We start from the raw sequence: 15,865 nt of genomic DNA on the forward strand, positions 1-15,865 counted from the left end.
GATTAAGGACAGGTATTTGATTAGCTGGTTCCATTGGTGTGTCTTGTAATATCCAGTGGCATGGATGGTCCTAGTCAACTTGGGCCTGGCCCTATAAACTTGCCATTTCTTCTGGAATTTTTTTTCAGGAAAGAAATGACTTTACCAAGTTCAACTTGAGGGCCCAGGTGGGCTTTTAAGAGTGTTCCAACATGCTGGAGATTAGGGGCCTCCCAGGTAGGGACTTCTGCACACTGTTCAGACCCTCCGAGGGGTGGCTGCTCTGCTCTTTGCCTGCCTGTCTCTTCAGGGATCCCCTTCACTGCAGAAAGCCACCTCATCCATGTGTATCACATCTTTTCAGGGCAACCTGCAGCCAGTGGTGAATGGAGGCAGGGAGGTATTAAAGCCTTACTTAAATTTAGGAAAACTCTTATTAAAGAACTTTGTAAGGATGTTAATTTAATTGATCTTTTCTCGCAGTGAGATTTTTTTTTTACTCAATCTTTCTATCTTTCATTTTTTCTAGGTCTCAAAAAACGTCTTATATGGAGCTCCATCTCAGGGTAAGCCTCCTTGAATACCCAACTGTTGAATTTAAAAGTGGATGGAAAGAAGTAGTAACAAGGCTCAGCATCAGGGGAGTAGTGGAGATAGTCATACATAATTCAGACTCACAGCCAAAGGCTCTGTGGAGAGGCAAGCCTTGTACTTTTTAAAGAGATGAAATGTTTCCTAGGGACTGTTTTGACTAGATAATATAGTAGAAAAAAATGTAAAGATAGATCGGAAAAGTGTGTGTGTGTTGGTAGAGTGGGACTTTGAAGGGTTAGGTAGACAGTGTGGTGGGGATCACCATGGGAGCACCCTGGCTGGATGTAATGGCCTCCATTCTCACGACAGTTCTCAGCCCCACTTTGCTTAGTGCTCTTCATTCTTCAATCTCTAATCATCAGGCATGTATTTTACTATTGTATGGCCTGCAGTCACTATGGGTAAGAATAGAATATGCACACACACTTGGCAGAGGTGAGAATGACCACGTGCTAGACAAGTGCAAGAAGACCTGATGGCTCATGTAACAATGGCCTTAGCTATGTGCTTTTGAAGATTGTCCAAATCAGAGCCCATTTCATAGGCTAGGGTTATCCATAGCTTGGGCTGAAGATGATAAATGGGTCAGGATTGTGACAATGTCCCCTAACTCCAAGTCACAGATAAATTGCATTTTAAAGACTTTGACAAAGGACCATTAGAAATGTCCTTAGAAGTGGAAGACACATGTGGCTACAAAAACAGGAGTGGCAGTTAGATGTTATTATTTTGTCATAGTGTAGCTTCTGTCTCAGCACCCTCAAGACAGAAAGTATTGTGTTTTGGGAGAAGAGGGAGCTTCCTTCATTATGCTACTTAGCGTTCTCTAAATGCATAACTACATTTAGCCTCTTTTGTCATGACATAAAATATATTAATTCATATTTTATAGTAAAACAAAATATGCTATATTATGTATAATAATCAAAAAGCATAATAGAAAAAAAAACATTTTAAAAGCCAAAGACACCTAGGCTGAACTTTAAAATCCCTACCCACCCATAGGAACTCGTCCTCTCAACACAGTAACCTGCTGTATTGTGTCTTCTCTCTGACCTTGTCTCATGTGTTCCATAAGCTACAAAACTTCAGGCCTGTTAATGTGGTTCTCTACAGCTATTACCATGGATCCTGCCTTGTTCAGCAAAGCTTTTATTGTAATTGTTATTAGTGGATAATATCTTAGGCCTTCTTAGACTAGAAATTTAATACATATGGAAGCACAATTATCGTAGACTTGGAAAAGAGCTTTTAAGAGTGATGTGGGCTATTGCAGCAAAATGTAAGGATCAGTGTTGAAGTCAGTTTAGATTTGAATCACTGTGGGATCCTTGACTTTCAAAAACAAAGTCACTTTCTTTGGATAGAAGACAAAGACATGTTGGGCTAAGGATGTTGAAAGAGCTCACATAAGTGTTGGTCCTAGAGACACAGCTTTGTGCAGAAGATGCTGGGGTGATGCTCCAGCTAAGTGGTAGAAATGAGAGCAAAGCTTCATTGTAGTCAGACGTGGGCTTCTCAACCCTCTGATTTCTACATTAAAATGATCCTGATCCATTTGTTCTACCAGAATGTATAGGACCACAGTATATGCTCTAATACAGACAATAAGACTCCTAATGAAGGAAGGAAATATGTAAGGAACAGAAGGGAGGACATGTAGAAGGTATGTAGTGCCTGACAAAACATTAATACATGGCCACTGAACATAAGGTTCTGGATGTTTCTCAGTCAATCCATTTGCAATTTGCAATACAAGGTTATGTTTAGAAACATACCTTAAAATGTTTCTGGAGGTTTTTGGAACTGTGATTATTTCCATAACCAGGGTATTTACTCTGTGAATCAAGAACTGTTACAGGACTACTCAGACAAAAAATATAATTTGGGTTCCAAGTGGTCTTCTTAACATAGAAATTGGAGATTCTACTTTCTACTCCATACTTTCTGGTGTGGACGTGTTGTTGATCATGAATTCAGTCATTGTGTTGGTTGGTTTTGGGCCAATTTGATATGAGATGAAGCTATTTGGGAATAGGAACAGCCATTTGAGAAGACGCTTCCATAAGATTGGCCTACAGTCAAGTCTGTGGAGTATTTTCTTGATTAGTGATGGATAAAGGAGATCCCTCCATTGCTGTTGATAGTGACACCCCCAAGGAGGTGGTCTTGGGTTGTATAAGGTCGAGTCAGCCATGAAGAGTAAGCCAGTAAGCAAGCGGCTCTGCATTAGCTCCAAACTCCTGGTTCCTCTGCTGCTTTAGTTACTGCCTTGATTTATCTCAGTAATGAACTATTTCCTGCAAAGTATAGGATAAAGTGAAGCCTTTCCTCCCTGAATTACTTTTGGTCATGGAGGTTTATCACAGTGATAGCAATCTTCTCTAAGACAGTTATCTAACCGTTACCTCTGTCAGTCTGGGGCTTACCACGTTGATCACCTTACCTGTCCAGCTTTGGCATTCTCACAGATAAAAGATTCATAGAATCTGGGAAACTCTGGAGCATTGTCATTCACATCTAAGACTTTGATTGTGACGGTCACACTTCCCACTTGAGAGGGATTGTCTAAAGAGAACATAAGGGACATTGATGGTAAGAGCTCAGTAAGGCAGAACGACAGCTTTGTCAAGCTGGTTTGTCAAGGAATGGACAAAATTTGTGGAAATTATAACATGATCCTAAGGTATGTGTTCCCTGTTGAGAGTATGGCCATGCACAAACTGGGGCAGAAGGATGCATCTTCTGGGGATGGGCTTGCCACCAGGGATTATGCAGGCAATACTTGGCAGGGAGCAAGTGTTACAAAAGCCAAGTTTGCCTCCCACTTGCTTCACACTTTGGGTTACAGAATTAAAAGTCAATTTTATATTCTGGGATTCTCAATAGTCCATTCTGATTAGGAGGTGTGCTTGTGAAACACTGGGAGTTACATAGGTAGAGTAATGAACTCTTTGACTTAGGTTTATGAACAGTCTCAAGTTATGCATGGGGATACATAAAACACTGTACATTTATTTCTACCTAGGGACTTTAAAAGGATATTATAGGATCAAACTCATTCCTAAGCTACAGCTTTGGTTAGGGCAAGAGCCATGGGCATTCATGAGGAAACAAATGTATATTTTTGTGCCTTTGGCTTGGGGTTGCTGCCTGGAAACAAGTACAAAGACTCCGTCCTGCCTGTCTGTTATCCCTGTGAGGTCTCTACCATGCAGACAACAACAATCACAAGTCAGAAATGTGGGAAGCTTCACCACATTCTAGAGTACATTTTTCTTCAGGAACATTTTTTTCTTTCTCAAAAAAATTATGTTTCACTGTCCTGTCTCCCCAAATAATTCTGTCTGGATTAGGCTGTTTTGTGGGAAAGGTGGTGAGTTAGAAGATGTAACTATAGTGTAAATGTACCACAGTTTCTTTATCCATTCTTCAACTGAGGGACATCTAGGTTGTTTCTAGGTTCTAGCTATTACGAATAAGGCTGCTATGAACATGGTTGAGCATATGTCCTTGTTGTATGGTGGGGCATCTTTTGGGTATACTCTAGGAGTGGTATGGCTGGATCTTGAGGAAGCCCTATTCTCAGTTTTTGGAGAAAGCACCAGATTGATTTCCAAAGTGGTTGTACAAGTTTGCACTCCCACCAGCAATGAAGGAGTGTTCCCCTTTCTCCACATCGTCTCTAGCATGTGCTGTCTCTTGAGTTTTTGATCTTAGCCATTCTGATGGGTGTAAGATGGAATCTCAGAGTCATTTAGATTTGCATTTCTCTAATGACTAAGGACATTGAGTATTTCTTTAAGTGTTTCTCAGCCACTCACTATAATATGAAATACTATTCAGCTATTAAAAACAAAGAAATCCTGAAATTTGTGGGCAAATGGATGGATCCAGAAGTGATCATCTTGAGTGAGTTAATCCAGATCAAGAAAGACTCACATGGTATATATTCACTTATAATTGGACACTAGCCCAAAAAGGATGTCCCATGAAAGTCTTCAGTTACCAGGAGATTGGGATAGATGCAGGGACTTCCTATTAGGACTCTAGGTGAGAGAAGTATGGGAGAATGGGGAAATAGAAGGATCCAGAGGGTCCTAGAAATCTATAAGAAGAACATCATGACTGGTGGATCTGGACAGAGGGGGTGTCTACTCAAACTACTGCACCAACCAAGGACAAAACATTGAACTCCTAGTCAGATCTGGCCAATGGACAGGACATTTTTCACAATTGTGTGGGCTCTGGCACCCCATATTTGACCACTGCCTGTGGTGGGGAGGCCTGATGGCATTCAAAGAAAGGATAAGCAGGCTACCAGGATGAGACCTAGGGGAGGGGAATAGGTTAAAAGAGAGAGGGAAGCAGGAATGGGAAGATACAAGTGAGGGGATAGCAATTGAGATGTAATCAGAATAAATTAATTTTAAAAAGAATAATAAAATATCACATGCTATCTATGTGATACCATGAATGAAGAACAAGACCAACAAAGGGGTAAAGACAGGGAGTGTGTTAGAAACTCCAGTACATAGACAACAAACACAGCTGCAGAAGGGCTGTGCAACAAAAATAAGGAAGGCATCTTTAGCTGTGGCCCTACAGGGAGGTGGAGCGATAGATCTCCAGAGTAAGAACCTTTCTGGCCCACAGACTGCAAAGCAAAGTGCACAGTTGGTTGTGCTTCCAGGTACACAAAGAAAGAATATTCTTAACACAATACAGCACTCTCTGGGATAACTGAGATGTCATGGGTTCGTACTCAATATCAGTGTGAACTGCAGGAAGGACAAGAAATTCCAGCTGGGGACTCTTCCACCTGGCAGACTTAAAAATTAGAGGAGTGTGGGACAAGCTGCTTCAGTACTTTGCTATAAAAACAAAAAACACACCAAAAACCATCTCATGTTCTTCTTTTTGTTCTCTTCCTCCTCCCCCTTCTGTTCTCGGTCATCTCTCCCTATTCCTCCTCCTCCTCTTTCTTCTTCACTCATTGGGCTTTTCTTCTTTTGGCTACACTTTTAGTATTTGATTGACTTATTTTAGTCGCAACATTTTCATGTATGTGTGTGAGTTGGCATCTACTCACTGCCCATGTGTGAAATTGGTTCTGTCCTTTCACCTTCATGTGGGTTCCAGTTTACACTGGTCATTAACCTCATGAGCACTTTAACTGCTGAGCTGTTTCACCAGCCCATTGTTTTTCATTTTAAAAGAAGCTTTTATGATTTTTATTTCTCTTGTAATGCTATCTTGTTTTTCATAATTTTCTTTTATAAGGTTTATTATGTGTATGGGTGTTTTGCTTGGATTTAAGTGTATTATGTGTGTGCCTGGCTCCTGTAGAGGTCAGAAGAGGTTGTCAGATCCTTTGGGAACGAAGTTAGAGATGGATATGAGCCATCATGTGGGTCCTGGAATGGATCCTGGATCCTTTACAAGAGCAACAAGTGTTCTTAACCATTGAACCAACTCTCCATCCCTACAAATTTTATTGTACAATATTATTTTAACTACGCCTTGCTTAAATCTTTTCTTAACACTCTTTCCTCTGCTCTTTTATTGAACCTTATTAATTCATTTTCCCCCTCATACACCTTTACTTCTTTTATTATTTTTATCTAATTAATGAAAACACATGTATACTTCTCTCTCTCTCTCTCTCTCTCTCTCTCTCTCTCTCTCTCTCTCTCTCTCTCTCTCTCTCTGTGTGTGTGTGTGTGTGTGTATGCATGGTGTGTGTATAATGCACATGGGCCATGCATGGTATTGCATGTGAAGGTCAGAGAACAACTTTGTGGACTCATTTCTCTTTTTCCATCTTCATGTGGATTCCAGAGCTCAAACTCTGGCTTTTGTGGTAAATGTCTTTACTGGTCAAGCCATCTTGTTATCCAAACTATGTTCTAAGCTTACAGATTACTTTACATTATTTTTTTCAGTTGGTCCTCTGTGGTCAGTTGCTCATCAGTTGGCTATAACCATTTTTAAGAGTATTTTTCTATCTGTTTTGATGTAGTCTCAGTATTGTTAAAGTGGCCTATGTTTTCCTCTGGTGAGTGGTATTGGAATTGAGACCTCAGGAAAAGACTGCTTTTCAAACCCAATAACAAAAAGGAAACGATAACTATACTAACAGATGTACAAATCACAAAATCGAAACACAAATATGAAAAGGTAAGTAGAATGTCTCTGCCAAAGATCATATCATATTAATAAGTGAATCTAACAATATTGAAATGATTAAAATGCCAAACAAAGAATTCATTTGACTGGTGATTTGCAAGAGGATACAAACAAGTGGACTAATGAGATAAGGAAGATAGTTCAGAACCTGGATAAGAAAGTACCAAATCTATCAAGATGAAAAAAACACTAAGCAATTTTTGTAAATGAAAACAATATGTAAACAACACTCTGAAAAGCATCACCAGTAAACTAGGTTAAAAAGAAGAAAGAGTATCAAGGACTGGAAATGAAGTTGAATAAATACTGTAGTTAGGTATTAGTAATGGAATAGATGAATACAACCACAACTTTTAAGAAGCCTGAGACATAGAGAAGAGAGCAACCATAGTAATTTATTGCATAGAAGTAGCTGAGGTATAATCTAAAGGTTTAGAAAACCTAGTCAATAAAATTATAGCACAGTATTCCAAGAAATCAACATCTAAGCATAATTGACATTCTGAACAGAGTAGCCATGTCCAGAAAAGATCCTGTCATCATAGTTACAATGCTAAGTAAGACTACACAACAAAAGCAGTAAAGGATGTAAGAGGGAAACACCAACTTAAAAAGGGCAAATCTATGAGAATTACATCAGACTCTTCATTAGAAACTACAAGAGCTATGAAAACATGGAGTGATTATTTTCAAGTAATCATTGAAACTAAATAACTGCCAACTGAAATTACTCATATTCAACAAATTTACTGTTTAAAACTAATTGAAATGAGCATAGTGAACATAAACTAAAACAGTTCTGGACCACTAAACCCATATTGCAGAAGATTCGTCAATGAATATTACACATGGGAGAAAGAAACAGTCATAAACACAAGAGGTCAGGAAAGGATAAGTATTGTGAGATGAATAAATGAGCAGAGGTGAACTGGGAGATTTCTGTGGAAGTTTTGGTTTATATGTAAACATGTTTTTGTTTTGATCCCAGGTGTGGGACTGCTTCAGTTTGTCCACAGCTGATAGTTGCCTCCTGAGAGGGCACGTGCTATCTGTCAGCTGTGAAGTGTCTCATGTGCGAGCATGGTCTTTGCCAGGGGGATAAAAGCCAGACGGAGAAATATATTGGAGGCTCAGAGAAAGAAGGATGCTGGCGTTTTTCCTGCTTCCCATTGCTGTTCATGCAGAAGAACTTGGAGATTGCTCGAAATGAGGATTAGACTTGCCCCAAGGAACCCAGTGACCCTCAACAGCAGGAAGTAGCTAAGGAAAACTATGCCCCTTCTCCCCACTATAACCTTCTTTATGTCCCACCCATTATTGGAGTGTTGGAAGGGATTGGGGTAACGAAGGGAGAGACTTAAGCAACTCAAAATAATAATACTTTTTAAAAATACACCAACAGGGAAAGAACCAGTCATGCCCAACACAGTAAAGGAAGTGCTAAGATAGTCTCCTAGCTAATCTGAAACTTGAAAAAGGGCAAAGCTATAGTTTCATAGTTCTGCTTCTTTGAATAGGTATCACTGTTAGAAAGAAATTATTGAGTCCAGACCTTCCCAGTCATAAACATGTAATGACTCAACTCCTAACTGACACAGATAAAAAATCTGAACTCAATTAATGATGTATCCCAACAAAAAAATTAACTATAGACTAAATCACATAATCACGTATTTATATAGCACATAACTCACTTCATCCTTTGGAAAATAGTTTGCTACAAGGTCTAGAAACTTTCACTTTCTATACCTTTACATTTTATAACTGTGGAAACCAATAAATTATATTACTTACTCATTTCCATAGCAAGGACAGTTATATTATGCCAAGAAAACTCTTCTCTATCTAGTGGTCTTGCAGTCATTAGAGCACCTGTAGTAATGTCAACATAGAAAAATCTCCCGGGATCGCTGCTTCTGTCAATGGAGTATCTGTAAAGATATTGATCGTGTACCGATTTTCATCTGGATAAACATGAGAGCATAGCACATGAGAGAAGTGACTATATACATGATGGTAGAGATGGCTCAGTCGCCTCTGAGTTGTGAATATGTAGAACATTTTGGATTTATCATGCTTAAGAGAAACAAAAGAACCTTTTTTATTTTTTTACTACTTCAAGCATTTTAAAAGTGAAATAAACAGAGCACTGAGAAACTTATGGTACTTTTAATTTATATAAAAATCAATGTATGCAATTTGAAGCTTAAAACTGCTACAAGGATTTTGGAACACCCTCAATATCAGCCTCTATTTATATGTGTTTGTAATTCAGCTAAATTCTCAAATGCTAATCTGAAACTTGAAGAAGAGGAAAGCCATAGTCTCATGGTTCTGCACCTTAGAATTGGTATCAGTGTTGGGAAGGAAAGCTTTGCTTCAGGTCTTCCTCATCATAAACGTGTAATGATTCAGCTCCTGACTGGCATGGAATTTACCAGCTGAAGATTCCTCATATAGGATGATTTTCTCAGGATAAGTAGGTCTATTTAGGTTGCCAGTTGTAAATAAAACAGAGTTTTGTGCATTTATGGGGGATAGTCTGCTGGAAACTATCATATCACCTTCAAGATGTGTAGAGCATTATAAGACGATGTTCTGTAAAGGAAAGGACATTTTTGTTCAGGCCACAAACCTTATTTGTTGTTTCCATCATGTGAGTCAGTCTGGAGCAATGTGCATTTTATGTAGGAAAAGAATGGTGTTTACAGGCACATGTGCCAGACAGCTTTAAGCTTCTGCAAAGGACGGATTACACGGCTCACTCTGCTGTTGCTCTGTCTCGTGACTCCTCAGTGAACCTGGTTATGAATAAGATCTGTAATTCTTGTCCAGTCTGATCTGGCAACCTGTTTCCCTCTGTTCATCTGTATTACCTCATCTGTTCCTCATCTTGGAAGATGGAGGAAAGCTCATGTGTCAGGATGTTTAAAAATAATGGATTTTTGTAATTAGCTGTGATTGAGAAACATCATTGAGAGTCTCATGTACTTCTTGGTAAAGGTTAGCAATTTGTTATTTTTATTGAGAAATTATGTATTTAGCAATATAATCTCTCTCTCTCTCTCTCTCTCTCTCTCTCTCTCTCTCTCTCTCTCTCTTTCTCTCTCTCCCTGTCTACACACACACACACACACACACACACACACACACACACACACACACACACACACGGAATTAAAAAAACATATATATATTCTGGTGGAATTAAAAACCTTACAAATAAACATACATTTTATCTTACATATATTTCTTCATGGCAAAACATTTATAATCCATTTCTGCAGTTTTGAAATATACAACACATAATTAACTAGTTACCATCTGTACAATAGACACCTAGATTTTTCCTTTCTAGCTGGGAACTCTGTTTCCCTTGGCCAAAAAGTTTCTCTTTCCATCAGCCTTACTGGCCTTAGCCTATGATAACCACCATTTTCTATCTTTTATTGGTTTAACTTTTTAGTTCCCACATTTAAGTAAGATCATGAGGTATTTTCCTTTCTGTTCCTGGTTTATTTCAAACAGTATAATGTTCTCTAGATTCATCTGTGTTGCGGCAAATGAGAGAGTTTCATTCTTTTTAAAGGCTGAGTGGTATTCTCTTGTGTATGTATAAAATACCACATTAAAAAATCCATTCATCTGTTGATGAGCACTTAGGTTGTTTCCATATCTTGGCTTTGTGAATAATGTGGCAGTTAACATGGAAATGAAGATGCTCCTTCTACATACTAATTGTAATCCTTTGGCTATATGCCCAGAAATAGGATGGCTGGAACATATGATAGTTCTAGTATTTTGAGTAATCACCACACTTTTAAAAAATGGCTGTGCTAACTTATATCCCCACCCACAAGGTACAAAGTTTCCCTTTTTTGGATGCCCTTTCTTATTTTTCATCTTTTGGTAAATGACCATTCTAATTGGTTAGACACAATGACCATCTCAATAAATGCATATATATGGGGAGCACAAAGGTCCTTGTGCCCACAGATCTCCAAGGAACCCAGCAATATCAAGTACCCAGGATTGTTCTTTTAAAGGGGAAGACATGTAACCTATTTTTCCAGAAAGCTGGGAATTAAAAGTGGGTAATTAGTAGTCTGGTTTTCTGTAGTATCTGTTGGGCCAGACCATATCAAGCTCCTACAACCAGGACCAGAGGTGGTTAGTAGTCCAAATGACATTTACATTATCTGTATGATGGACACTGGGCCAGAGTGTTCCCTAGGCCCTTAAGCTAGCACAGGCAGCCTATTTCTAGAACTTCTTGAAAGAAATTGCATGTACCCTGAGTTGAGTTTTGATGTAATTACATTTCCTTATGCAGTGCAGATTGTATTAGAACAGGAAGCTTTCCTCCAAGTTGTACTCTTTTAAATATACCAACAGTGAACTGTTTGGTACCAGACTCTCTGAAGTCTTGACCCAGGTTGAAAAGTCAATCTGAGGTGAGTTTTTATTTCTCATCTATTCACAGTTTGTTTCTCTGCTTGGACACCCGCAGGGACTCCTTCACATATACTTATGGTTACAATTCATTGGGTTTTTATTAAAGACAACAAGAGTGCATATTGGGGTGAAAGAGCACTCTTTGATGACTGGTACTTGGAAAATTTGCTGTCCATATATAGAATAATGCTTATGTGGCCCTATTTCACAATAATCAAATGAAGTAGAGAACTTAAGACCTGAAACTAAATTTACTAGAAGACTATTATATAACATTGGTCTGCGGTGTGATGTCTTAGATATGACCCTAAAGGCACAGAGGCAGAAAGAGAAAAAGCAAACAAATTAAATTGCATCAAACTGAATATTCTGCACAGCAAAGGAAACAATCAAAAGATGAAAGCTAATGCCAAGAATAGGGGAAAGAACAAAGATCTAGTGTTCAAAATACAGAAGTATCCTGTTCTTCAAAGGCCAATGATTGTCATTGCTGGTGTGTGTTTTAACAGTAGTCACCTTGTGATATGTTTAATATACATATTTAAATATATATATTATTACACATATATAGAAAGTAAACTACATATAGCAAGAAGAACCACAAAAAATCAAGAATTATATTAATGTTACAATCATAGTGCTGGCAATTTGTATTTGGCAACTTTGAAAAAAACATCTTTATCTATTCTACTGAGGGACACTTAGGTGGTACATTTACACTATGGAATACTACTTAGCTATTAAAAACAAGGAATTCCCAAAATTTGTGGACAAATGGATTGAACTAGAAATGGTCCAAATGAGTGAGTTAACCCAGAAGCAAAAAGAGTCAAATGGTATATACTCACTTATATTTGGACGCTTGCCCAAGAGGCGTGTCCCATGAATGTCTTCACTTATCAAGAAAGTGGGGCAGAGGGGAGGACATCCTACTGGGACTCTAGGTGAGAGAAGCATGGGAGAATGGGGAAATAGAAGAATCCAGAGGGTCCTAGAAACCTACAAGGAGAACATTATGACGGGCGGATCTGGGATCAGGGGTCCTACTCAAACTATGGCACCAGCCAAGGACAATATGTGCAGTAAACTTTGAACTCCTACCCACATCTAGCCAATGGACAGGACATTCTCCACAGTTGAGTGGAGAGTGGGGACTGACTTTCACACGTACTCTGGTGCCCCATATTTGACCATGTCCCCTGTATGGGGAGGCCTGGTGGCACTCAGAGGAAGGATAGCAGGCTACCAAGAAGAGACTTGATACTCTATGAGCATATACAGGAGAAAGAGGTCCCCCTCAGTCACAGTCATGGGGGAAGGGAGTAAAGGGAAAATGGGAGGGAAGGAGGAATGGGAGGATATAAGGGATGGGATAACAATTGAGATGTAAGGTGAATAAATTAATAAAGTAGTATACTTTAAAAAAGGAAAAAAAATCTTTCCTATCTTGGAAAGTCTAAAATTCTCAATGTAAATCAATATCTATCATATCTCATCTCTATCAACTTAAAATATCTATCTAGTCCTAAAAACATCTGAATCCCCAAACAAATAAGCTTAATTGTAAAAAATGAAACTGTCTGGTCTTCAACTCCATCAGAGACTTGAGAAGGAATAAAAACTTAGTAAAGTGGAAGTGCAGGTTAGCAACTTCCAAAATGAAAAAATGACAGAGACAGTTTGTTACCTGAATCGTCACCTAAAACTCTCTATAATGTTGGAGCATCATCTTCAGCCTTCTGGTCCAATGTATTTGACAGACATATGTGTGAGGCAGGAACTATTGAGGACTTGCTTACCCTGTCTCGGCAGAGTTTGGCCATTGACTCTGTCTGTATCCAAGCTTGCACATTTGTAGGCAGAATTTTGTCCATGGCTGAAATGAGGATATTTTGCTCAGTGGCTGGTTTGCCATATTTGAAGCCATCTCCCTAAGGAGGTTCTTTGATGCTTATCATCTTCTTTGAGGTAGGCTGGGTATTGCCAAGAGTTAACCTGTTTTATTGTCAGTGAATCTTTTAAATAGTAAAATATCTTTAAGTGCCATATTCTGTAAGTCTCTGAGGTTTTTGAAGACCTTATCTATTTTATCTTATCTGTCTGTAGAATCATAGCTATTTGTTAAACCTAGGATGCATATTCTTGTAATATAAATAGACTAGTAATTGAAATGACCATGAGTTGATCAACTAACAATTAACATGTATAACTTACTTATCCTAACATTTTCAAATATTTGGAGAGTTATCCTAACTATCAGACAAGCACACTGAAGTTTAGGAATATTAAATGACTTTCAACTAAGATGTAAAATCATCTATGTGGAGTTACAGCTGTTCTTACTGTTCTTACAGATCATTAAATAGAGGCCAGAGAAATTTTAGGCCATAATTCAAATTTTAATAAAAGTTGACAAAATCGCAGTTTTTGTCTTAAAGTTGTTGAGATGAAGAAACTGCAGTTTCCTTAAGAATTTAACTTGAATTGTGTGTGTGTGTGTGTGTGTGTCTTTGTGGGTTTATGTGCATGTGAAAGCTTCCTGCCAAGGCTAAGAGAAGACATTGAATCTCCTGGAGCTGGAGTTAACAGCAGTTGTGAGCCAACTGGTGTGAGTGCTTGGAGCGATCTTTGGGTCCTCTTCAAGGGGAGTGTGCATTCTTAGCCTCCCCTGAAACTGACTTTGCTAGTAATAACTTCCTCGGGTGCAGTAATTTGCATATTGCCTCTTGGTGAGCTATGAAATTAGTATAGTTGATTGTGATTAGTACTGAAAGAAAATGAAATAGAATGGGATTTATGCATGCCAAATTATCACAGGTAATAAGGGAAATATTGATGTAAAGTTTCTATCTGTTATCTATCTATCTATCTATCTATCTATCTATCTATCTATCTATCTATCTACCTATCTATCTATCTATCTGTAGATATGCATGTATATGAAACATTTTTCATCAAATGTATAAATTTCTTTAGAGATTCAAGATTACCACTTAGAGTTAGGATTTAAAGAGGCAGTTGATGAGTAAGAGCCAGAGAAGTTGGAGTAATTTCAGTTGTAAATTAAGACGGAGTAACTTCAGTAATGACTTCGTAAATCTTAGGGAATTTAGGGAAGCCAATTAACCTCTCACCTGAGAGTCTGTTTAACAAGCATTTATTATTTGCCAGACTTGGCTTAATACACCAAATGTGGTGAGTCACCTATACTCAAAATAACACCATTGGTAGGTAGGCATTATTAGCATTTCTGCTTTAGAGATAAGAAAATCTCTAGGCTTAAGAGGTTAAGTCACTTATCCAAGGTCATATTACTGGGAAACAAATCTAGGCAGTCCAGCTGCAGTGTCTGGCACCTTAGCCACATCTACCAGTGCCTTATTGACATATGGATTGTAGAATATTGCCCAGGAAAACAGCTTTACTTCTTAAAATTAGACATGATAACAAATTGTTAACTTTCTTCTTTTAAAAGATAATTTATTTATTTATTCACTTTACATCCCAATTGTAGCCCCTTCCTCCTCTCCTGTGGGTCCCACCCTCCCTCCCTTTGTCCTCCCCTGTTCTTCAGAAAAGGAGAGCCCCATCAACCCACAAATTGCATCAGGACTGAGTGCCTCCTTGTCTCCTGTGGCCTGGTAATGCAGCCCTGCCAGGGGGAAGTGATCAAAAAGCAGGCAGTAAAGTCCATGTCAGAGACAGACCCTGCTCCCCTTACTAGGGGACCCACATGAAGCCTGTACTGCTGATTGGCTACATCGTGTAAACACTTGTGTACTTAACAAAATTAATTTAAAACAAGCTCGAGTGCAGTATTTTTTCTGGGCATACCTGTGATTTAGCTTTAAATCTCCTTTAAAAGTTGAATTTTCTTTTAGGAAATAGAAGTACTGGTTGGCTAATGACAGCATAATCTTAGCTCTGAGACACAAGAAAAGCCCCACATTTGGGCAGAGCAGAAACTGGATGGAGGATGTGCAGGCTGTAGATGTATTGCTGGGTGAGGGGTAGCTCTTATGAACCAGAAACCTAGCCCCACCATGGCAAATGTCACAGATGGTGTGGGGGATGGAGTGATAGAAATAACCAAGTGACAGGTCCCCTGACAGCACTGCCTGGTTGACACAGCAGGAGCCTGCCTTAGGGAGCTTCTCTCATCAAGTAGAATCCCTCTTCAATTTCCCAAGCTAGGCTACAGTGAGGGAATAATGGCCCTTATTTCTCTGAATGGGCCAATTGCCAGGGCACAGGAGAACAAATTGAAAGTACAGATACAGATGGAAAACAAGGACATTGAGACCTAGTAGTGATTCCTGTAGGTGGTTGTCCTGTCTCCAGCTGTTACGTTCTTACCTCATATGAGCAGAATGTGCTTAGCACACATATGCAAAGCTGCCTTGAGCAGACAGAACTGGCATTTGTTGGCTTGGGTGAAGACATTCTGTGTCATGAGTGTGCTTGCTGGATTCACACACTTCAGGATGACACAGAAGCACAGCAGGCTCGTTCCATACCAGCAGACACTACTTTTAGTTACTAAATGGCTCAGCATCCTTGTGAAATTTTGTTTGAATATTTATCAGTGATGGAAATCTAAGTAATGAAGTTTTATATGCAAATAACTACATTAACAGTATTTGGTACC

General features: G+C 38.9%; 1 protein-coding gene across 1 annotated transcript in view; it reads right to left on the minus strand.

Annotated features, from left to right (window-relative positions):
• Cdh20 (cadherin 20) overlaps nucleotides 1-15,865 on the minus strand; it is a 256,772-nt gene that overhangs the window by 19,977 nt on the left and 220,930 nt on the right. Inside the window, exons 8-9 of the mRNA XM_051147229.1 lie at nucleotides 8,557-8,693; nucleotides 3,020-3,141 (exon numbers count right to left, since the gene is read on the minus strand). Of these exons, the coding sequence (XP_051003186.1) occupies nucleotides 3,020-3,141; nucleotides 8,557-8,693 (259 nt within the window). The remainder of the gene's footprint in view (nucleotides 1-3,019; nucleotides 3,142-8,556; nucleotides 8,694-15,865) is intronic.

The sequence above is a fragment of the Acomys russatus genome, chromosome 6 (genome assembly GCF_903995435.1).
Source record: "Acomys russatus chromosome 6, mAcoRus1.1, whole genome shotgun sequence".
In the NCBI taxonomy this organism is placed as follows: domain Eukaryota; kingdom Metazoa; phylum Chordata; class Mammalia; order Rodentia; family Muridae; genus Acomys; species Acomys russatus.